The following is a 24813-nucleotide window of genomic DNA, read 5'->3' as shown; positions in this document are numbered from 1 at the left end:
TTCAAAACAGCATTTTATGGATTTCTGCGATGTGGTGAATTCACGTGCTTAATGTTACAAGATAATAATTTTATTTGTATGTGTGATGTTACTGTGTTACCCGATAAGTCTAGTTTTCAGCTACGTCTGTGCTAGTTCAAAAATGGACCCTTTTGGCAGGGGTGTTTTCGAAAACCGCCAGTTGACTCTGGTGTCAACTATGAATGATTATTTGAAAGTGTGCTATGTCCAAGGGGCTACTCCTACTTCCCCTTTGTTTGTAGATAATATGTTGGTCACTAAGCAGCTAACACCGCCTACGTCCATCACTTATTTAAAGGAGACGCTAAACACGTATAGGTGGAGACAACCATAGTTTCAACGGACATTCCTTTCGTATAGGTGCTGCCACCTCAGCTGCTGCGGCTGGCGTTGAAGATCATGTCATACAAAACACTTGGAAGATGGTCCTCCGACTGCTACATACGGTACATCTGTACTGACCCTTCAATCATCTTATACTGCTCAAAGGAATATGTCCCTGTCAAACCTGCGTTCTTAATCACTAGTTACTTTGCCAGGGTGTTTGTATGACATGGTTTTCATCATCTTATATTATATAGCTACTCTTTTAGACTTTTCTTTGTTGCTACGTTGGGTTTCCTTTATTACCCAACTTAAGTTTTCATTGTACCATTACAATTATTTACTTATACATATTGGGGGCTCTCACTCATAGTAATTCATGTACATTGTTACATATTTCATTCAATTTTGGCCTTTAATTCCTGGGGAATTTTACCCCCAATACTTTGTTTATCTTTAAAATCCTTTTATTCACTTAAAAATCATGTAGTAGCGTCTATCACTACAGGGATACAAGAGTCAAGTCGCTTCTCTATGGCTAAGTAGAGTCGAGCTTCTTCTCTAGTAGGACCTTTTCGGTTTAGAGTCAAGTTGCTTCTCTTCTGTTCAGTAGAGTCAAGCTTCTTCTCTAAGTCAGGCATTTATTTAGTTAAGTCTTAGAGTCGAGTCGCTTCTCTGCGATTCAGTAGAGTCCAGCCTCTTCTCTAAGTTTGAGTACTCCATTTTCTATCTTCACCGTGAAATGCCTTGAGTCAAGCTGCTTCTCTGGGTGTTTCTCAAAGTACTTGAGTCTTGTTAATTTAAGTTAGCTGTATTTTAACTATGTTATTGAGTAGAGTGAGTATGCCAAATGTTGTTTATATGTTGACATTTGTTTCATTTTGCTTACAAGAGTAATAAACAGGTAAACTGTTGATCATGTTTTAGTTGTATATAAATCAAAATTTACACTGATTACAATTTATTTTCAGAACTTTGACTTCATCTTACTGAGCAACACAAACATACTTTCTTCAGATACCATTCACTTATAGTGTGTTTGATCACTGAAATATGAATACGATTTATTTTTTTATTTTTTCCTAGAAAAAATAATGCACATCTCCTTATGAACAACAATTTAATCAATTTTCACATAAAATTAAGTTATGTTTTTGCCATAAGTCACTTGTTCAGTTGGGCAAGAGGCAATATAAATGATGTACTTGTCTGAGAGGATTTTGCACTGGTACAGACAAGTCGGACAAGCCTTAATGTAGAGCCCTGATATCAAATACAATTTACTTGTTTTCACTACAACTTTGGCTATGCTACACAACACTTCTATGGTTATGCTGTTCAAGTATGATATAGAAAGACTGATAAATCTGGGTGAGTGTTATTTGTTACAGCTTTTTAAACAAAATAAATCTGCTTTTAAGCACTGTGTGGCTTCACCTCACTAAAGTACAATGGCCGATATCAGCCGTCAAGTTACTCCCATTTATGTGATGCGAGTAACCTGACATAGTAAAAATCACATGACGGGTTACTCTCATGTGATGCGAGTAACCTGACATAGTAAAAATCACATGACGGGTTACTCTCATGTGATGCGAGTAACCTGACATAATAAAAATCACATGACGGGTTACTCTCATGTGATGCGAGTAACCTGACATAGTAAAAATCACATGACGGGTTACACTCATGTGATGCGAGTAACCTGACATAGTAAAAATCACATGACGGGTTACACTCATGTGATGCGAGTAACCTGACATAGTAAAAATCACAAGACGGGTTACTCCCATGTGATACGGGTAATTGTTCGCAACATATTGAAGTAGGTGACAATACACATGCAAACCCATTAACATTCCAGGGTTAACACGTGCTTCACAATAACATAGCAAATTAAAGCCTATCTTTGATTATTTGTGTTGCATACAAAATCTCTTGTCCAATGTCACTCAAGAGTATAATATTGGGCTTCAAATTTGGCCAATTAACCAATTTCTCTTATTTCCTCAATTTTTTTTGGTGAATAAAACCATTTCCCCCAATTTAGATTTTCGGAGAATTTTTCTTCCACATAAATATGCAAATCTACAGGAAAAATCAAAAAGAAATTCTGTTGCAATTAGTCTGTGGTCAAATCATAAATTGACTAGACTACACGAGCTCCATATTTTGTAAAGCCGGTTTAATCAGGAAAAAACAAAATTGCCTAGATATTCGACAGTCGCCATGATAGCCTCTTTTGAAAGGTCTAGTAAAACTATACACTGGAATGTTAATGGGTTTTGTAAGTGTGCAGTCATCTCCTTCGCGACTGTGTACAGTTACTCGCATCACACGCTAGTAACCTGTCAAGTGATTCTGCCTATGTCAGGTTACTCGCATCACATGAGAGTAACCCTTCATGTGATTTTTACTATGTCAGGTTACTCGCATCACATGAGAGTAACCCGTCTTGTGATTTTTACTATGTCAGGTTACTCGCATCACATGAGAGTAACCCGTCATGTGATTTTTACTATGTCAGGTTACTCGCATCACATGAGAGTAACCCGTCATGTGATTTTTACTATGTCAGGTACGTTACTCGCATCACATGAGAGTAACCCGTCATGTGATTTTTACTATGTCAGGTTACTCGCATCACATGGGAGTAACCCGTCATGTGATTTTTACTATGTCAGGTTACTCGCATCACATGAGAGTAACCCGTCATGTGATTTTTACTATGTCAGGTTATTCGCATCACATGAGAGTAACCCGTCATGTGATTTTTACTATGTCAGGTTACTCGCATCACATAAATGCGAGTAACGTGACGGCTGATATCGGCCATCGTACTAAAGATAGTCATCCAAGGACAGTTCTACTGAAAGGTTAAGTGTACTGAAGCATTATAAGGCAGTTTCTGTGTCCTATTATCACCTCAGTTCCATGTAACACGAAGGAAGTTTATCTATGACATTCTGAGCCACTGTGAATACTTTGTGACCTTGTATGACCTTATTGTGTTGGTGAGCCACTGAAACTACAGTGTGACCTTGTATGACCTTATTGTGTTGATGAGCCACTAAGACTACAGTGTGACCTTGTATGACCTTATTGTGTTGGTGAGCCACTAAGACTACAGTGAGTGTGACCTTGTATGACCTTATTGTGTTGATGAGCCACTAAGACTACAGTGTGACCTTGTATGACCTTATTGTGTTGTGGTGAGCCACTAAGACTACAGTGTGACCTTGTATGACCTTATTGTGTTGGTGAGCCACTAAGACTACAGTGTGACCTTGTATGACCTTATTGTGTTGGTGAGCCACTCTAAAGACTACAGTGTGACCTTGTATGACCTTATTGTGTTGATGAGCCTCTAAGACTACATTGTGACCTTGTATGAAGGTTATATACATAATCATTCAGTGTTCTCACAGAAATTTACATATATTCTGCCTGAAGACAAGTATACTTCATATCATCACTAAGAACAACTGACTGAATAAGTACGATTTAAAATTTAAATAATACTGATAATTAAATTTGTAAACCTTTTGAAATTTAGCATTTCTGACTATACAGGACAATGGAAATATAAAAAATAATGGGATATAAGCAATGTGTGAAGCATTTATCTTGTATACATGTATTCCTTCTTAAATTGAGTTATTGAGTTGTTAATATCCAATTTAGACAAAGGTAGTATTTGGCTTTCATTTTCTGGAAATTTATTCTCTTCAAAGTTAGAATGAAATGAAATTAGCTTAAAAATTAAGTTAAAATTTTGTATACTGTAAGTCTTTGGAATAGTTCTTGCACTAATAAAGTTTATCTTTATCAATTAGATTTTATTTATACATTTGGGCATGGCATGAATTAGGTCCTTGGCAAGCTTGATACGGAGATTGGTTCAGTGTAACGCTTCAAATCTACATGGTTAAATTATTTCAACAATTCTTATTGCCATTGTAAAAGGATATGGCATGAGGAAAAGGCTATATAAGCCTTCTTCATGTAAGTTGTACAAACATTCAGTGTCTACATGGTTACAGTACAATGTCAGTATAGCAGTGTGACACCTTTTGTGATTTCAGCTTTTCTATAAGTCACAAACATGTGGCTGAGAGTATAATGTTTTGTTGCTATATTTGGTACTTGGATGGGCATCCAATCGTAGTTTCTTGCTAGTTATACCATGCAAAACCAAGCTGGTACCCACTGGTTCCTGCTATCATGCCAGTCAGTCATGTGACATTTTTCGGAGGCTAGTCGATACCATCTCATCAGATCTCTAGTTTTTGAGAATCAACATTGATTAATACATTTTAAGAAATTTTTAAAAATAAAAAAATGAAATAAATGAATTTGTACCCCAGTGTATGATATATTATAGGTAAGATATATTGTAGATGCCTATAACACCCGGTGAAGTGAGTCCCAGGGTATTGAAACCATTTCAAATTTTAGACATTTAATGAAAAAACCTCTGTATGCAAAGTTAACTACTTGAGAAAATTTACACTGTATTAATTTGTTAGATGTTCAGATATTTGTGAATATACAAAGCAAGATGTAAGTTTTATCGTAAGGAGGAGAAATAATAGCTTAAGCATATACAGGCCCTATGTGATTCTTGTTTTACACTGCCTTATCATGCTGAAGACAGAATTGATGAGTCTAGGTTTCCAGTAGCATGCACTTCTAGGAATATCACTTCAAGATTGATTAAAGTCACATTCATTGAACTCAAAAGAGAGTTGTCTTTCATTTACATAATCTCTGATTTGAAATTAATCTTACCGATTTTTTCATCCCTAAATCAGAGTTGTATTTAAAACAGAGCATGCCTGTTGCATTAATAAATAATGTATCATCATTAGTACTGATTTACAATAAATTAAGCCGATTTAAGGGGTTTAGGTTTGAGTCTTATGGTGATTTATTGTAACATGTGTGTGGGTGTGAAATGTCAAATGCTGAAGATTTGTGCTCGAAATTTCAAATTAATTACATCACAAATCACATCAAATTACAATCAGAATATCCAGATTTGTACAGCTTGATCTCCGTGACCTGATGGAAATGTGCTACTTTCATTGATCATTATGTCAGACTTTTCTTCCTAAAAGGAACCATTTTGTGTGTATCTCAAGAGTACATAGGCCAGATGTCTTGACAGTTCATTGACCTTTAAAACTGGGCAGTTTTTATACAATAAATGCCAATCCTTTGGGTAAAAGCAAGGTTTTGTGTACTTTTTTCTAAAAATCATAACACTAATCAGCTGACAATTTAGTAAACCATGCATGTCATTTTACAAGATGTACATGCTGTCTGGATATAGTTAAAAAAAATGTCATTTCTCTGTGTTACAGAATCCTACTCGGAAGCCATTAAGATCCTGAAGGGAGAGTATGTATTAAAGGCTATCGAGGAGCATAAGATGGACCAGGCTCTCATCTTTTGTCGTACCAAACTTGACTGCGATAACTTAGAAAAATATCTCCTGCAGCAAAGGGGAGGTAAGGCTTTTATTGGTGTTTACTGTGTCACAAAGGGGAGGTAAGGCTTGTATTGCTGTTTACTGTGTAACAAAGGGGTGGTGAGGCTTTTATTGCTGTTTACTGTGTCACAAAGGGGTGGTAAGCTTTTATTGCTGTTTACTGTGTCACAAAGGGGAGGTAAGGCTTGTATTGGTGTTTACTGTGTCACAAAGGGGAGGTAAGTTTGTATTGCTGTTTACTGTGTAACAAAGGGGAGGTAAGGCTTTTATTGGTGTTTACTGTGTCACAAAGGGGAGGTAAGTTTTTTATTGCTGTTTACTGTGTCACAAAGGGGAGGTGAGGCTTTTATTGGTGTTTACTGTGTCACAAAGGGGTGGTAAGTTTTTATTGCTGTTTACTTTGTCACAAAGGGGAGGTAAGGCTTTTATTGCTGTTTACTGTGTAACAAAGGGGTGGTAAGTTTTTATTGGTGTTTACTGTGTCACAAAGGGGAGGTAAGGCTTGTATTGGTGTTTACTGTGTCACAAAGGGGAGGTAAGGCTTGTATTGGTGTTTACTGTGTCACAAAGGGGAGGTAAGGCTTTTATTGCTGTTTACTGTGTCACAAAGGGGAGCTAAGGCTTTTATTGCTGTTTACTGTGTCACAAAGGGGAGGTAAGTTTTTTATTGCTGTTTACTGTGTCACAAAGGGGAGGTAAGGCTTTTATTGCTGTTTACTGTGTCACAAAGGGGAGGTGAGGCTTTTATTACTGTTTACTGTGTCACAAAGGGGAGGTAAGGCTTGTATTGGTGTTTACTGTGTCACAAAGGGGAGGTAAGGCTTTTATTGCTGTTTACTGTGTCACAAAGGGGAGGTGAGGCTTTTATTGCTGTTTACTGTGTCACAAAGGGGAGGTAAGGCTTTTATTGCTGTTTACTGTGTCACAAAGGGGAGGTAAGGCTTTTATTGGTGTTTACTGTGTCACAAAGGGGAGGTAAGGCTTTTATTGCTGTTTACTTTGTCACAAAGGGGAGGTAAGGCTTTTATTAGGTCACCTGAGACGAAGTTTCCGTTGACCTATTGCGATTGCCTTTTGTCGGGCGTCATCCATCGTGCGTCGTAAACAATTTACATTTTCAACTTCTTCTCAATTACCAACAGGCCAAGAGACCTGATATTGGGTGTGTAGCATGCTGGGATGAAGGGCTACCAAGTTTGTTCAAATGGATGACCTTGACCTTCATTCAAGATCACAGGGCCCAAATATGCTAAAATATATCAAAACTCAGGTGACTGTTAAGGCCCATGGGCCTCCTGTTGCTGTTTACTGTGTCATAAAGGGGAGGTAAGGCTTTTATTGCAATTTACTGTATCGCAAAGGGGAGGTAAGTTTTTATTGCTGTTGACTGTGTCACAAAGGGGAGGTAAGGCTAAATTTTATTGCAACTTTTTGTCAAGGAAAGGGGGTAAGTCTTTCATTGCAACTTACTATGGTGCAAAGGGGAGGTAAATCTTTTATTGCAATTCACAGAATTGCAATGGGGAGGTAATTGTAGTCTTTTTGGCTGTGGAGCAAAGGGGAGGTAAGCCTTATTACAGTTTACTGTATCGCAATGGGGAGGTTAAATTAAGTTTTTCCTTGCAATTTACTATATGTAATAGGAAGGAGTAATGAAAAGATATCCTGAACTGGAACTAGCGACCTGTCGCTCTCCAGGCAACATTCTACCACTAGGATAGAGGGAAATTCCTGCTAGTCTTAGCTAGTAAGGTGACCTTATACTCTCTACTTTTATACTACTCCCTCCTTCAAAAAGTCTTTGCCCAAAGACAACCACAACCCAGGTTCTTTAGCTCCAAGGAAGCCTCTCAATCTCCTATAGCTTTCACTTCGAATGGTCAACGGCACAAAATCTGTAATATAGGAAAAAGAGTAGTGTATCTCCACCAAGGATCAAACCAGCGACCCTCGGCTTACTGGTCCGCTGCTCTACCAACTGAGCTAAATGAAAATTCCCCCTAGCACAAAGCTAGAAGTTGACCATATCACTTTGTACACTATTTACAATTAAAACCTGCCACACTACTCCCCCGCTTTCAAATGTTTGCCCTTGAACACACAACCCAGGTTCTCCATGAAAGCCTCTCATTCTCCTATAGCTTACACTTGGAGTGGTCAACAACACCAAATGTACATATGTAACAGGAAAGAGAGTAGTGTGCCTCCTCTGGGAATCGAACCAGCGACCCTCGACTTACTGGGCCGCCGCTGACTGAGCTAAAGGGAAATTCTTGCTAGTCGATCTGACCTAATACTCTCTACTTTTACATATACAGCAAGGGGAACATTATAAGACTCAATCATATGTGGTCATGTAGGATAGGGATATTCCACCCGAGGGGTCACAAAATGAGGTAAAACCCGAGGCTCTGCCGAGGGTTTTACCACATTTTGTGACCCAACCTAAAATTCCCCAACCTAAAATATGCAAAAATAGGCACTATCTGTCGATAGCTTTCTCAGATAGACGCCATTTTTTCTCAATCCAAACTTTTTTTCTACTGCATATAATAAAAAAAGAACAGCGCCAATCGATTTACCATACCCCATATATGCAAACAACGTTTGCTGTTCTAAAAACGAAGGAAACCATTCATTTCCACAGTCTAACGTTGTTTCAGCAGCCCTGTCATTGCAAGCGAAGCCAAATCACTTGATGTCGGCCAAGCTAGTGTGTCCTTTCACGTGAAAATATAGTTCCATGTTTTATTAATAAAAAACAATAAAAGAACGTGTGTTTTTACATAATTTATATCATAAATGAAAAAAATTATTAGATCTGGCCTAGCACATGGAGCAGACGATGTGTTTACAAATCTATAGATAGATCTACTTTCGGTTCGGCGACCTACTTTTGTATCATTGCGCGCGCGTGGCTATCCTACACCGGAAGCGAGGTAATACACACACAGCAAGCATGGGTGTATTTACCTGGACAGACCAGTATGATACCGGTAGGGATGAGAGAAAAGTCTTTTATTGCATTTTTCTGTCAAGAAACATGAGGGTAAATTTTTTCTTGCAAATTACTATGAAGCAAAGGGGAGATAAGTCTTTAAAATGGCAAATGTTAATTCTATCCATTGTTTGATTTTACGAAGGGCGAGTGAAGATAATTTAAAGACTTGAACAAAAGAAATGGGAAGTTAGTCATTGACAGCTTGTCGTGAATATCATCATTACACATTATTTTTGGTATAATGGATAAATTGTTTATTTGTCCGAGTTAAAACACTTCGCAGGTACATTCATTTTTTGCCCTGATGTCCTGTTCTGTCCTGTCCCGTCCCGTCCTGTCCCGTCCCGATGCAAATGCAATGTAACTAGCTAATCTCAGGTTCTACTGATGGGATCCTCACCAAACTGTGTTTCAGGGTGTCAAGTGGCAGGTGAGCATTTATGTCTTAGACATTTTCTAATTTTTTAGATATAAATATATCAAAGAGTTCAGAAATATTGATTGAATCTGTATATGTCTAATTGTTGAAGGAAGTTCAGGCTCTTCTCAAAAGAAATGCTGGTTTCTACGGGCTTCCAATTCTGTGCAGTAACAGACATATAATTTTATTGACCCTTCTTGTCTGCTTGTAAAGTCTCCACAAATCTTGTCTATGTCATAACCTCAGATAATAGGGGACATTTATGTGGGAAATGGTCACATCATATGACAGCTGGAAGCTTGAGATAGATTCTTTCAGCTTTCTTTCATATAAACGTTGGTTTCTAAATTATTGCCTTTGGTATTTTGTACTTAAATTACACCTTCCCATTTTTCGTAATGCAATTTTAACAGGAAAATGCTTATGGTGGTATTAGGACCAATTTACGGCCAGACATAGACAAGAAATATTGATATGATATATACCGTAAATATTTGCGTATAGTGCACACTTTTTTAGACAAAAACTGTCGTGTCAAAAAGGGGGTGCGCACTATACACAAGAACAAGCGATTTTCCGACAATATCGTCTTGGTTATCTGGTCCGCCATATTGGATTATCTCCCTTCACTTAGTGTATGTATGGATAAAGTCGTGAATGAATCAATTTGTTCAATAATAAAAAAAAAAACAAAGAATGAAATACGTTCAAATGTTTTAATGAGTGGTATTAATTATTCATTTATATAACAATTCATAATCTCATACACACATACTGTAACAATACACACATGAACAGTCACAAGTAAAATGTAACCAGGACTTGTAGGCTAACATTACTAGGAATGTACGAAAACCAAAGGAAAAATATCATTTAATTACGGTACTATTGTTCATAAAATTAAGTTACAAGTAAGTAAGTACTTACGATTGACGTTTACGTTTAGTAATACATCCACGAATAAGCACTATAATTCACGTTTGCAAAGTATCCATTTAGAGCACTAGCCAATTACCGGTATCCACTACAATAAAGCACAGTCCCTGATTGAATTTAAATGCTACACTGATCACAAGTCTATGTGGTTTAAAATCCCAAGAACTCCTCATCATCGTCACTGTTAAAAAATGTCACAGGGTCGAACTCTGCATCTGCGGGTCTCTCAATGTCGTGGTAAAACAGGTCATAATCATCATCCAAGCCCAAATCTGGTCCACAGTCACGAGTAGCGGTTGTTTCTTCATTCCACAGAATGTCGTCATTGCATGCTGCCGTCCAACGGGTTAGAAATGGAACACTTCAGAAACGAGTTGATAATAATCTGCGGGTCAAGGTTATCCCATGCGTTCAATATCCATTGGCAAATGTCTGTTAGCTCGGGTTTTTTGCTGTTTACCCCCCTTCGTGAAAGTATGTTTGGACTCGTCCATCATCCATTCGTTCCAGGCAGTACGGAGGGAGACTTTCATGGGTTTGTTGACTCCAACATCAAGGGGTTGTAGGATACTGGTCATTCCTCCTGGTATTATGGCGAGCTGGGTGTTGTCATCAGAGAGAGTCTGTATGACGTAGGGGCTTCTATGGCATCGGAATGAATCTAATACCAGGAGGTTTTTCTGGCGAGTAATGGGCCTCCTCCCCCAGACGATTCGATGCCACTCCTTCATGGTCTGTTCTGTCATCCAGCCTTTCTCGTGTTCTCTGACAATTAACCCCTTCGGAAAGTTACCAGGTGGTAGCGTTTTCCTCTTAAAGATTATGTAGGGTGGAAGTTTGGTACCATCAGCCATACACGCCAGCATCACTGTGAACCGGTTCTTTTCATTTCCTGTAGTCCGTATGGAGAGGGACTTACTATTAGTAGGGGCGATAGTCGTATCGGACGGCAGATCAAATGTGAGAGGTGTTTGGTCCGCATTCCCGATCCTCGATGGGTCGATGTTGTGAGCATCTCTCAATCTAATGATGAATCGCTGAAACTCTATGAGTTTATCCTCGTAATCGTTGGGTAATCTCTGAGCGATGGTCGTTCTTCTGCATATACTCAACATGTGTCTTCGTAAAAATCAGACTGCCCATCCCATGGAAGCTTTGAAGTTGTCAACCTTTTTAACTCTCTGTATTTGCATAGCACGCAGGCGCAGTTCTGTGGTACTGACAGCGATGCCTTGGTCGCGACGGTCACAGATGTAGTGGTACAACTCGCTCTCCATTTCTGGGTGAATTGCTGTCGAACCTCGATCAGCTTGTCTCGATAGAGGCTGTGACTTTAGTCGTTTTTCTTTATTTTTCCATGCCCTTATGTTAGACTCAGGAATGTCGAAGTGGCGGCCGGCAGCCCTAAACCCAAACTTCTCAGCATACTCAATGGCGTCGAGTTTCTCTCTGGCAGTGAATGCAGTACGTTTCTTCCCCATGTCGATGAATCAATCGATCATTAAGTACCTTCGGATACCTCAGTGGGTACAGATACCATGAAAGATCATGCTAACACTGAACAAATCGCCTGGTTTTATAGGGACAAGGTAGGATTGAAATTTTTCAATGCACAATGTTATGAAAACAACTTCGACTCCGACCAATGACAAGTGTTCCGATCAAGCCAAGTACTAAGCTCGGTGGTTAATTACTGGTACGGTAATTACAGAGGAGCCCACTTATTTGCATATCGGTTATTTGAATATCCCGCTTATTTGCATAAAATTCTCAGGTCCCGATTTTTTCCTTCTTTATCTTTGTATTTTAATCCCGTGTATTTGCATCGACTAAAACACCGACTCCCGCTTATATGCATATAAAAATTCCAAAAAATCGAAAAATTTCAATTGATTTTAGGGTATTTTTGTGATTTTCCCGTAATAAAAGTTTTAAGAAATATATGTGTTTTAACTTACATATTGATTCGACACGATGTACAACGTTATCTTATCATTGGTTCACACTTCGTCATTACAGGTTTAATACGTTCGATGCATCGATATCGACATTAAGTTATTATTCAGACCATATCAGTAGCAATGTGCAGAAGAATTACTGAATAAAATATTTACATGCCTCATCTTTTGATGAGATTTGTTTATTTATTATAGCATCGATCCAAACCTGTGTTCTGTGCACTTGAACACTCGCTGAGGCAGGTTGCGATCGCCATGATTGTTTACTAGGCGCGTTGCATTGTGGGGGCATATGTGTAATGAACGACAACTCTTTGTGTGTGTGCGCCATTTTCGAAAACAAACCCAAACGACAATAACATGTCATGGTCATTTAAGACAGTCTATTGCTTCAGCAGTTCATCATCTATGATCAAACAACTAATATACTCATAGCAGGAACACAACGCATCTCGAGACGATAATGAATGCTAATTGAAACGATGACATTGTACATCGTAGTGCCAACCCACGCGCGTATGACCGATATCGGACCCAGAGACTCGGAGTGACAAGTAGTAAACGATGAAGTGTATGCAAATATTTGTACATTTACAAAGAATAACAACCCATGTATTTCGTATTTACTCTTATATTTTAAATAATTTTTTTTTTTTTAAATATATTTTTAATGCAAATAACGTAAACAATCACAAAGCGCCCATTTTGAGTACCTACCTGACGATCTACATAATGTATAAGAGGGGCCAAAACCCAACTCCGCCTATACGAATACTCCGGTTATTTGCATATTTTGTCGTGGAAAAAGGGGTATGCAAATAAGCGGGTTGCTCTGTATTGGATTAGGCTGATCTGTTTACTCACCTGCGTGAATGTGTTTATTTATAAGTTTCATTTAATTATGATTCGAATCGATTTATCACAACACAATATGGCCTTTATTCAAAAAAACATTATCGTTACAAATTAAACGGTACCTTTGGTTATACAATGTATTTTCATGTCAAAAAAAAAAAAAAAATCCCCCCCACCCCAAATTTTTTTTTCAGTCTTGACCCCAAAAACGTACCTGCGCACTACGTGAGTGCGCACTACACCTGAATATTTACGGTATATACTATAGTGTAGCAGGGTATATCCTAGAATCTAAGAGTGATTTTTTTTCTGGTTTTTAGTCAATATAAAAATGTACCAGCGATATGTAAGATTTATAGGAGGCTGAAATATTACAAGGAGGCAGTTTCAACTTAGGGAATTTGACAGCTCCATCCATGATCCATTCAACTATTCAAAATTGAAATGCAGCTTTAAGGATAAAAGCTACCTTTGAATTATTAAACATTAGGTTATCTCCCTTTTAAAAACAAATTCTGATTTATTCATTTGAATACACTGTTCATACAGGTGTGAAACCATGGACTATAGCTGAAATCATTGGTAATTGTAGGTACTTATCAATGTGTATTGTTGGTTGATTATCAGGTCAATTATCAAGGGAAACTAATTATTAATGAAATATTCACTAACGAGCTGGTAAAGCCAATGTCAGTTCTGAGTGTATTGGTTAATCAGCAGGGGTACTGCACATTGGGTATGGATACCGAAAGATTTGCAGGGTGACAAAATAAGATATAAAAAATATTCCAAGTGGTTTCAATCACAACATACTCAATTAAGCGTCACCTAGTGAGTATAAGCAAGTTTCGCCTGTATCATAATGCTCTGATGAAGCCTCACAGATAGAGGTGAAACTAGTTAATGAAAGATTATATATTTACAGGTTTATTAGTAAATTATAAACACTTTGGGGTAGGAATCAGTACATATGCTAGGTTATGCAATGGTAACACACTCACATTTCACTTAGGTGGTCTGGTTTGATTCCATGATCAGACAGTCGGAAAGTATGAGGTTCCCATCTGTCCTGGGTTTTCTCTGGGTACTCAGGTTTCCTTCCAGATTAAGCCATACCCCTCCATGCTTCCATACCCCGGCTAACAAAAATGATTAGTAGAAGTTGTAATAACTAATTGCTTTGCAATGGTTATAAAGTAAAATTGATAATTTTTATAGGTTTTATATCAAAAACATTTTTCATACCATAATAACATTATTTTAAAATAGAAGATTGGGTTGTTTGAAGTCATGGTTTAGTTTTTGATTGTTTGTGTATTCATTGTACATAATCAGGACACTATTTCCATTAAACAAAAGAAAGAAAAAATTAAAATAATTCACGTTTAATTTCTCGGTTAATTATCTAGGAAAATCAAAGGGCAAATTTACCAGGCAGCAAGCATAAAGGGACACTATTATACCGTAAACATTACACAAATGTAATATGACAAAAATTATGGCTGAATAGATTGAATCTGATGAATGATTTTATAACAGAATGTTTCATATGACCCAGTGGAATTATACAAAAAAGAAACAAAAGTGCATTAAAAGCATTATAATTCATCTAATTCCTTAAAGTATTGCTCTCATACCTCTCTATGAAATCACCAATCTGATTCTCCTAATAGAATTAATTTGATATTACTTTAAATATGGTATGGTTAATGTTGCTGATTTCATCAGAAATTTCACATGCGAAGAATCATTTTCCCAGAAGAAGCACAATGACGCCACAATGTACAGGACTTAGATCTGCTGAATTGGTGTGTAGATAAATTCAACAGATGATGATATATCATTGAGGCAGTGTAGGGATAGGTGTAATAGGTGGATACCTGGGTAGTTTATGACTAATTGGGGACAGGTAAAAACTAGACTGAAGCTGGTGTTCAGCCTGTACCAGTAATTATATTTATCATCCTCTCTTCACAAGTCATTGAGGGGATATATTCTGGATCCGTATGTACCACTTTACTTTGTGTTTTTAACCCGAGGATGTTCTCACTCTATAGACTTCATTTTTTGAGTTTACTATAAATAGAATCTTGACATCCTCCTGCTTTTGATTTGTGTTTTTAATCTGATTGTCACGAACCTCCCTACTTGTGCTACATTTGCGATTAGTTCCTAGGGTGAGGGGATTAGTATTTTCTCCATTGCCTACTGTTAGCACTTAAATCTTCTGCACCACATGATCACAAGGTGTTAAGAATTTTTTATTTTTTTTTGAATTTCATTGTTATTCTATTCTTTAATTAAAAACTTTTAAAGATTAAAGAAGGTCATAACCGATTATTTTCATTTAAACTCTTCGAATTCAGGTTTACATAAAATATCTTGCTGTGAGCTGTGATATGCAAAAAGATGTGTATAAAGTAAAAGCAGTGAATTAAGTCTAGTAATATGAAGCCTTCTTGTTTCTGTTTAAAATACTTAAAAGTATAGTATTGTATATATGGAGTGATAATACTGCAAACCCTTATAATCAGTCCATTTACTGTTTCAATTGGAAAATTATTTTGTACCTTTTAGCTCACATTGGCATGAAGTTCGGGTGAGCTTATGATATGGTTCATAAGTGGGAAACTATATGCAACTGAGAACTGATATTTGGCCAAGAGGTATATTGGGAAGAGTACATTAACGTTTCCTTGTATCTGCAATGACCTTGAATTATTTTCAATGCCACAGAGGTCAAATATGTTAAAAACTTCAAGAATCTTCTCCTCAAATTCCAGAGACCAAGATGGCTTATATTCTGCCAAAAAGTACCAAGGACAGAGTGGTATATAATTTCCTCATATCAATGACCTTGACCTAATTTCAAGGTCACATGGGTGATTAGTTAAGAAATATTTCTGAGTCTTCTTCTGAAGTTCTAAAAGATCCAAGACAATTATCTTTGGCCAGTAGGTTTCTGTTATGGAGTCCTATGAAATTTCTTTATATAAATGACCTTTACCTATTTTCAGGGTCACAGGGCTCAAATATATTAAGAACTTCAAGAGTCTTCTCAAGTTCTAGATGGCCAAGAGAGCTAATATTTTTCCAGCAGGTATCAAATGTTTCCTTTAAAAGATTACCATGACTTGTTTTTAAGGTCACAGCTAGGGGCCAAATAGTTCAAAATTTATTTATAAATCTTCTTCTCAATTTCTAAAAGATCCAGATTGCTCATATTTGGTCAGTAGATTTCTGCAATGGAGTGCTAATACTCACCAGCTATATGATTTTTAAGGTCACAGGTGTCCAATATGTTAAAACTTTTAAACACTTTTTTCAAGTTTTAGAAGGCCCAGCTAGGGCACTTGTCTTTGGCAAGTAGGTATCTGCTGTGGAGTTCTATCAAATGTTCTTGTATAAACCTTTGACAATTTTCAAGGTCAGAGGGTCCAAATAGTTAAAACTTCATTTGCAAATCTTCTAGAAGTTCTAAAAGACCAAGAGTACTCATCTTTGGCAAGTAGATCCTTGCTATGGAGTGATATAAATTTTCCTCACATCAATGACCTTGACTTAGATTCAAGGTCATTGATGTCAAACATGTTCAAAACTTAAAGGATCTTCTTCTCATGATTAAGTTCCAGAGGCATGATATTTTGACAGTTGTTATCTAGTACAAATTGGTATACATTTTGCACAAATCACCTTGACCTATTTCCACGACCACAGGGGTCAAATATTTTAAAAACTTACTCTCAAGTTCAAGTAGGCCCAGGGCACTCATCTTTAGCAGGTAAGTTTCTAATGGATTGCTATGAAATGTCCTTGTATAAATGACCTTGACCTTTTTTCAAGGTCAAAGTGCTCAAATATGTCAAAATTTCAAGAACCTTCTTCTCAAGTTTCAGTAGACTCACTGATAATCTTCTTTTCAAGTTTCATAAGGCCCAGAAGACTGATATTTGCCGGCAGGTACCTTTGGCAGAGTAGTATAAAGTGTCCTAAAAATGACCTTTATCAATTTTCATGGTCACATGATCAGCAACATACTTCACATTATGCATCACATTGTTACATGTAAACAGTGTCATGTTGTATGTCTGATTTAACGAAAACACCAATAGAGGTTATTGATATTTCAGTACCATTAATTGACTTTGGCAATGCAGGTATGCAAACTCTACATGATTGACCAATGCATCAGTGAATCATATCACCTCTATTAGAAATAGGGTTTACCATTTCCTAAAATATCACTAACACATTACAGTCAACATAAAAATTGGAAATAGGAATTTTGCCATAATTCCTAACTGACCAATCTGCCATATATGTGAACAATTCAGGCCTTCTGGGCTTCTTGTTTCAAACTTTTACCATGCTTTGGAAAAGTGTTTTAAATGCTTCCAATTCCTAAGTAAACATCCCATACCCTTCTCACCTAGTTTATACCTTAAAGGTCTTATATATGATAAAATGACAATTGAGAGTTGGAAATATTCATATTTTTTTTTTTTTTTTTTTTTATACATATCTTGGATATAAATGTTCATCAAATTTAACTTTTAGAATTTGTATCAAATTAAAAATATATTGTATTTTTGTGTATCAGATGCATTAATTTGACATAGAGAATTAATATCCTAATTAGTTACTGAAATTTAATTAGTGTAAGCATTTTGCTATTTGGTTGCTGTCGATGAGCTTCACATTTATTGATTGCACTTGTTAATATATGATCAAGAAAGCTTGGCAACATTTCAAGATTGATAGTCTTAATACAAAGATATTTAAATTAAAAATATTCTTTTGTCAATATTTTTAAAACTCAAGGAATTGATCTGAAGTATCTTAAGAATACCTACCTGATCTATTTGAAAAGGTGGTAGTTTCATGAGCTGTGGCAAAGTTCGGGAAAATGGATAGAAATTCGACTGTTTATTAATTTGAAATGATTTGTTCTTCTGTAGTTGAATGTAATAATGCTTCCATGTAAACAATATGCTAATATTTGTTATAACAATACTCCCATGCAAAATCAATAATGCTTTTATCTTATATGCATGATTTTAAAAGCCAGAAATCTTTTATCTTCTAGGACGTAATGTCTCCTGTGTTTGTTTACATGGTGATCGTAAGCCACATGAAAGGAAGGCTAATTTACAGAAATTCAAGGTAACAACTGTTTTATTGTTTATTTGCTTTTAATCACATCCAGCATATAAGAGTAAAATAGTTTTCATTTTTAGCTCACCTGCCCAAAGGGCAAAAGAGTTTATGCCGTGGTGCGGCATCCGTCGTCCATCCGTCCGGCGTCAACTTTTTCATTTAAACAACTTCTTCTCAATAACCAAGAGGCCCAGGGACTTGATATTGGGCCTGTAGCATGCTGGGGTGAAGGGCTACCAAGTTTGTTCAAATCAATGACCTTGACCTTCATTCAAGGTCACATGGGTCAAATAGGCTATAATCTTCAAATGACTTCTTCTCAATAACCAAGAGGCCTAGGGATGTGATATTGGGCCTGTAGCATGCTTGGGTGAAGGGCTACCAAGTTTGTTCAAATAAATGACCTTGACTTTCATTCAAGGTCACATGGATCAAATAGGCTATAATCTTCAAATGACTTCTTCTCAATAACCAAGAGGCCCAGGGACTTGATATTGGGCCTGTAGCATGCTGGGGTGAAGGGCTACCAAGTTTGTTCAAATAAATGACCTTGACCTTCATTCAAGGTCACAGGGGTCAAATAGGCTATAATCTTCAAACAACTTCTTCTCAATAACCAAGAGGCCCAGGGACTTGATATTTGGACTGTAGCATGCTGGGGTGAAGGGCTACCAATTTTGTTCAAATAAATGACCTTGACCTTCATTCAAGGTCACATGGGTCAAATAGGCTATAATCTTAAAACGAATTCTTCTCAATAACCAAGAGGCCCAGGGATGTGATATTGGGCCTGTAGCATGCTTGGGTGAAGGGCTACCAAGTTTGTTCAAAGAAATCACCTTGACGTTCATTCAAGGTCACATAGGTCAAATAGGCTATAATCTTCAAACGACTTCTTCTCAATAACCAAGAGGCCCAGGGACTTGATTTTGGGCCTGTAGCATGCTTGGGTGAAGGGCTACCAAGTTTGTTCAAATAAATGACCTTGACCTTTATTCATGGTCACATGGGTCAAATAGGCTTTAATCTTCAAACAACTTCTTCTCAATAACCAAGAGGCCCAGGGACTTGATATTGGGCCTGTAGCATGCTGGGGTGAAGGGCTAACAAGTTTGTTCAAATAAATGACCTTGACGTTTGTTCAAGGTCACATAGGTCAAATAGGCTATAATCTTCAAACGACTTATTCTCAAACACCAAGAGGCTTAGGCACTTGAGATTGGGCCCATCTATAGCATGCTGGGGTGTAGGGCTACCAAGTGTGTTCAAATGAATGACATTAATCTACATTCAAGGTCACAGGGGTGAAATATTTTTAAATCTTGTGATAGCCAAGAGCCACCAAGACCCGATATTAGGCCAATAATATGCATTGAATAAATTGGTTATCAGCATAGTATCTGTAGAAATGACCTCAAGAAACTGCAAATTTGCTGTAGAACCAGGTGCGCGATACAGGCCCATTGGGCCTCTTGTATGAGATTTTATTTGAATGATAGCTTCTTAGAAGATTTTATTTTTGTATGCCATGGCAAGCAAAAATTAAAACTTCATAAAATCTCATATAAATTAAAAACAAATTTAAGATAATTTCTATCATATAAATCAGAAAAATTACATTTTGACAGGTTTTTAAGTCAAAATGTGGAAGACTTGATCAAATTGGGACAGCCATTTTGTAGTGCAATTCACAGTTTGATCATGACGGCTATATAGTTCTTTTTTTTTTAGCACATACTGCAAAGGATGTGAACTAAGCGTGACTTAGGTTGTTGGTGGCTTTTGAGCAGGTGCTGGTTTTTTGGCATTCACATCAACATTAAGACATTGCGTTTAGGTCATTTTCTCTATAGGAAATACTGCAATAACCACAAATGGTTCAAAGACCGTAGGATATGCAACTCAAACAGGACATTGTTAGAGATTTGGGGTTTTTTGCTGAACAAGTCTAGGAGAAAATTGAAATTCTGGTGAATTTTGATAATTGATGATCCTTATGAATATATCCAAATTATCTTGGCTTCAGTAATGTAGTAAAATACATGTATACACAGCTGCTCTGTAAGGCCACTTATTTACAAAAAAAACCTTGTATATAAAGGTTATCTGTATATAACAATAACATGTCCATAAAGGCCAGTCCTGTGTATAACAATAATCTGTCCATAAAGGCCAGTCCTGTATATAACAATAATCTGTCCATAAAGGCCACCTGTATATAACAATTATCTGTCCATAAAGGCCAGTCCTGTATATAACAATAATCTGTCCATAAAGGCCAGTCCTGTATATAACAATAATCTGTCCATAAAGGCCAGTCCTGTATATAACAATAATCTGTCCATAAAGGCCACCTGTATATAACAATAATCTGTCCATAAAGGCCAGTCCTGTATATAACAATAATCTGTCCATAAAGGCCAGTCCTGTATATAACAATAATCTGTCCATAAAGGCCAGTCCTGTATATAACAATAATCTGTCCATAAAGGCCAGTCCTGTATATAACAATAACCTGTCCATAAAGGCCAGTCCTGTATATAACAATAATCTGTCCATAAAGGCCACCTGTATATAACAATTACCTGTCCATAAAGGCCAGTCCTGTATATAACAATAATCTGTCCATAAAGGCCACCTGTATATAACAATAACCTGTCCATAAAGGCCAGTCCTGTATACAACAATAACCTGTCCATAAAGGCCAGTCCTGTATATAACAATAATCTGTCCATAAAGGCCAGTCCTGTGTATAACAATAATCTGTCCATAATGGCCAGTCCTGTATATAACAATAATCTTTCCATAAAGGCCAGTCCTGTGTATAACAATAATCTGTCCATAATGGCCAGTCCTCTATATAACAATAACATGTCCATAAAGGCCACCTGTGTATAACAATTACCTGTCCATAAAGGCCACATGTATATAACAATTACCTGTCCATAAAGGCCAGTCTTGTATATAACAATAACCTGTCCATAAAGGCCAGTCCTGTATATAACAATAATCTGTCCATAAAGGCCAGTCCTGTATATAACAATAACATGTCGATAAAGGTCACCTGTGTATAACAATTACCTGTCCATAAAGGCCACATGTATATAACAATTACCTGTCCATAAAGGCCAGTCTTGTATATAACAATAACCTGTCCATAAAGCCCAGTCCTGTATATAACAATAATCTGTCCATAAAGGCCAGTCCTGTATATAACAATAACCTGTCCATAAAGGCCAGTCCTGTATATAACAATTACCTGTCCATAAAGGCCACCTGTAGATAACAATAATCTGTCCATAAAGGCCAGTCCTGTATATAACAATTACCTGTCCATAAAGGCCAGTCCTGTATATAACAATAACCTGTCCATAAAGGCCAGTCCTGTATATAACAATAATCTGTCCATAAAGGCCAGTCCTGTATATAACAATAATCTGTCCATAAAGGTCACCTGTGTATAACAAAATTATGTCTATAAAGGTCATCAGTTTATAACAAAAACCTGTCTGTAAAGGTTAATTGTATATAAAAAAAACTGTCTTTAGAAATCACCCGTTTATAACAAATACCTGTCTATAAGGACCATCTGTAACAAAACCTGTCTATAAAGATATCTGTTTATAACATATACCTGTCTATAAAAGCCCCAGGTTTCGGTCTGTATGTAATATATATATATATAATCCATTGTATACAAACCGCTATAAAAGGTCAACTTGCTATAAAGGTCATTGCTTAGTTCCCTCAAGTGACTTACATATCTTTATGATTATATGTTAATTTCCATCTAACATTAATATTTCTGTAGAAAAAACAAATTACAAAATTGAAGCAAATTTATGACTAAATTATTATAAGCCTGTTCATATTTGAACTTGAAATATCCCCACAGTTAATTGTTTAGAAAGAGCAAATGTACATGTTTAGAAACATGTCTACCTATTCACTTTACAAAAACCGCCAATATCATCAGTTTATAGTTTCCACTCAACAGTATATTTCAAATGGTTATAGTTTCTTAATTGACATTGTAGTTCCCAAGAGTTTTCATTTTAAGACACAGTTGTGCAATTTTTGTCTTTGAGCAATTTTATGTTTGAATGGTTATAGTTTATTTGATTGACATTTGATTCCCTATGTTCACTTTAGATTAGTTCAGAGTATAATGGTTTTTAGTTCCCGTTAAATTTACGTTTCAATGGTTATGTAAATTTCTGTGAGGAACATGTACATGTCAGGTTCTCCATTCTTCAAGACTCGACCCAACAGTAAAGCTTTTGTAACCCTGGTAAATACTAGCTGCAATATACTGCTCGGCTAGAGAGAGCTTCTCTTTAGCTCGATCGGTTGAGTGTAAGACTAGTAAGCCAGAGGTCCCAGGTTTGATCCCTAGCGGAGGCAGTGATTTAAATTTGATTAATCATGCACTCTGTTACACTTTGACCTTTGCTTGACTTTATATATGCGATTTTGTTTTAATGTCATTCCAGGACAAGGCAGTGAAGTTTCTGATCTGTACAGACGTAGCGGCCAGAGGAATTGATGTGGGCGGTCTACCATGTGGTACGAATAATATGTATTCATTTATAACAACAAATCACTAACACTGTACATAAATAAACTTTGTTCATAACAATTGTTTATGTTATTTTCCATTGTTCATCTGTGTACCTTATTTTCACAGTAAAGGAAAGTGACTGTGTCATAATATTGTCCAAGTATTATCTAAGTCAAGCTGAAAGACAATGTAATTAATGAACATTTCAATAATCCTTGAATGCAGCTTAGCTACTTGTTTATATGAACCAAAAGCCACTCGTGCATTTTACAAACAATTTTGTAGTTGCCATGAGAGTATATGAGAACAGAGTAAATAGGTACTGGAATTGAATCTGAAATGGACTTACAGTATTTGAAGCACTGCCTTGATCTGTTTGAGCAACATCAAAATTATTATGCCATTTATGAAAAATGACCATTATATTGATCGATTATTATATTATACATATTCGTGTTATAGAAATTTTCCTTTTGAGTTTTGAAACTAAATTATGAGGAATTAATTTTAGTATCCATCTTTGATTTATTACATTGTTTAATATTGATATATAACTGCTTTTGTTTGACCATTTGAGGTAATTGGTTTTATTTTATATTGATTGCTTTTTAGCTCACCTGCCCGAAGGGCAAGTGAGCTTATGCCGTGGCGCAGCGTCCGTCGTCTGGCCGTCTGGCCGGCGTCAACTTTTCCATTCAAGCAACTTCTTCTCAATAACCAAAAAGCCCAGAGACCCAATATTGGGCCTGTAGCATGCTGGAGTGAAGGGCTACCAAGTTTGTTCAAATGAATAAAGTTGACCTTCATTCAAGGTCACAGGGGTCAAAAAGGCTAAAATCTTTAAATGACTTCTTCTCAATAACCAAGAGTCCCAGGGAGTTGATATTGGGTCTGTAGCATGCTGGGGTGAAGGGCTACCAAGTTTGTTCAAATGAATGACCTTGACTTTCATTCAAGGTCACAGGGGTCAAATATGCTAAAAAAAATTAAATGACTTCTTCTAAATAGCCAAAAGACCCAGGGACTTGATATTGGGTCTGTAGCATGCTGGGGTGAAGGGCTACCAAGTTTGTTCAAATGAATGACCTTGACCTTCATTCAAGGTTACAGGAGTCAAAAAGGCTAAAATCTTTAAACGACTTCTTCTCAATAACCAAGAGTCCCAGAGACCTAATATTTGGCCTGTAGCATGCTGGGGTGAAGGGCTCCCAAGGTTGTTCAAATGAATGACCTTGACCTTCATTCAAGGTCACAGGAGTCAAAAAGGCTAAAATCTTTAAACACATTCTTCTCAATAACCAAGAGTTCCAGGGAGTTGATATTGGGTCTGTAGCATGCTGGGGTAAAGGGCTACCAAGTTTGTTCAAATGAATGACCTTGATCTTTATTCAAGGTCAAAAAGGCTGAAATATTTAAACGACTTCTTCTCAATAACCAAGAGTCCCATGGGGTGAAGGGCTACCAAGTTTGTTCAAATGAATGACCCTGACTCACATTCAAGGTCACGTCGATCAAGTATGCTTAAATCTTTAAATGACTTTTAGTGAATAGCTTAAGTGCTGAGAGACATTATATTGGTCCTGTAGCATGCTTTCAAATAACTGTAGGATCCATATATGAAAAGATCACTGCATTGCAGGTGAGCGATTCGGGCCCATTGGGCCCTTGTTAACTGATAGAGATCCATTTTGATGTGTTTAATTATATTTTCCGATTTTGTGGACAGTGATCAATGTAACCCTCCCTGATGAGAAGCAGAATTACATCCATAGAATCGGTCGTGTGGGGAGAGCTGAAAGGTAAATAAAGCAGAATTACATCCATAGAATCGGTCGTGTGGGGAGAGCTGAAAGGTAAATTAAGCAGAATTACATCCATAGAATTGGTAATGTGGATAGAGCTAAAAGGTAAGTCAAGCAGACCTTTACCTATAGAATCGGTCATGTGGATAGAGCTAAAAGGTAAACTAAGCAGACCTTTACCCATAGAATCGGTCATGTGGATAGAGCTGAAAGGTAAACTAAGCAGACCTTTACCCATAGAATCGGTCATGTCGATAAGAGCTGAAAGGTAAACTAAGCAGAC

General features: G+C 36.9%; 1 protein-coding gene across 2 annotated transcripts in view; it reads left to right on the top strand.

Annotated features, from left to right (window-relative positions):
• LOC117337901 (ATP-dependent RNA helicase DDX1-like) overlaps positions 1-24813 on the top strand; it is a 191224-nt gene that overhangs the window by 144022 nt on the left and 22389 nt on the right. For both annotated transcript variants that reach the window (XM_033899045.1, XM_033899044.1), the window contains exons 21-24: positions 5712-5858; positions 18097-18173; positions 22661-22733; positions 24455-24527. In XM_033899045.1, coding sequence (XP_033754936.1) covers positions 5712-5858; positions 18097-18173; positions 22661-22733; positions 24455-24527 — 370 coding nt within the window. The remainder of the gene's footprint in view (positions 1-5711; positions 5859-18096; positions 18174-22660; positions 22734-24454; positions 24528-24813) is intronic.

This window comes from Pecten maximus, chromosome 11 (genome assembly GCF_902652985.1).
Source record: "Pecten maximus chromosome 11, xPecMax1.1, whole genome shotgun sequence".
Taxonomy (NCBI): domain Eukaryota; kingdom Metazoa; phylum Mollusca; class Bivalvia; order Pectinida; family Pectinidae; genus Pecten; species Pecten maximus.
This window is presented reverse-complemented; position numbering and strand designations above follow the sequence as displayed.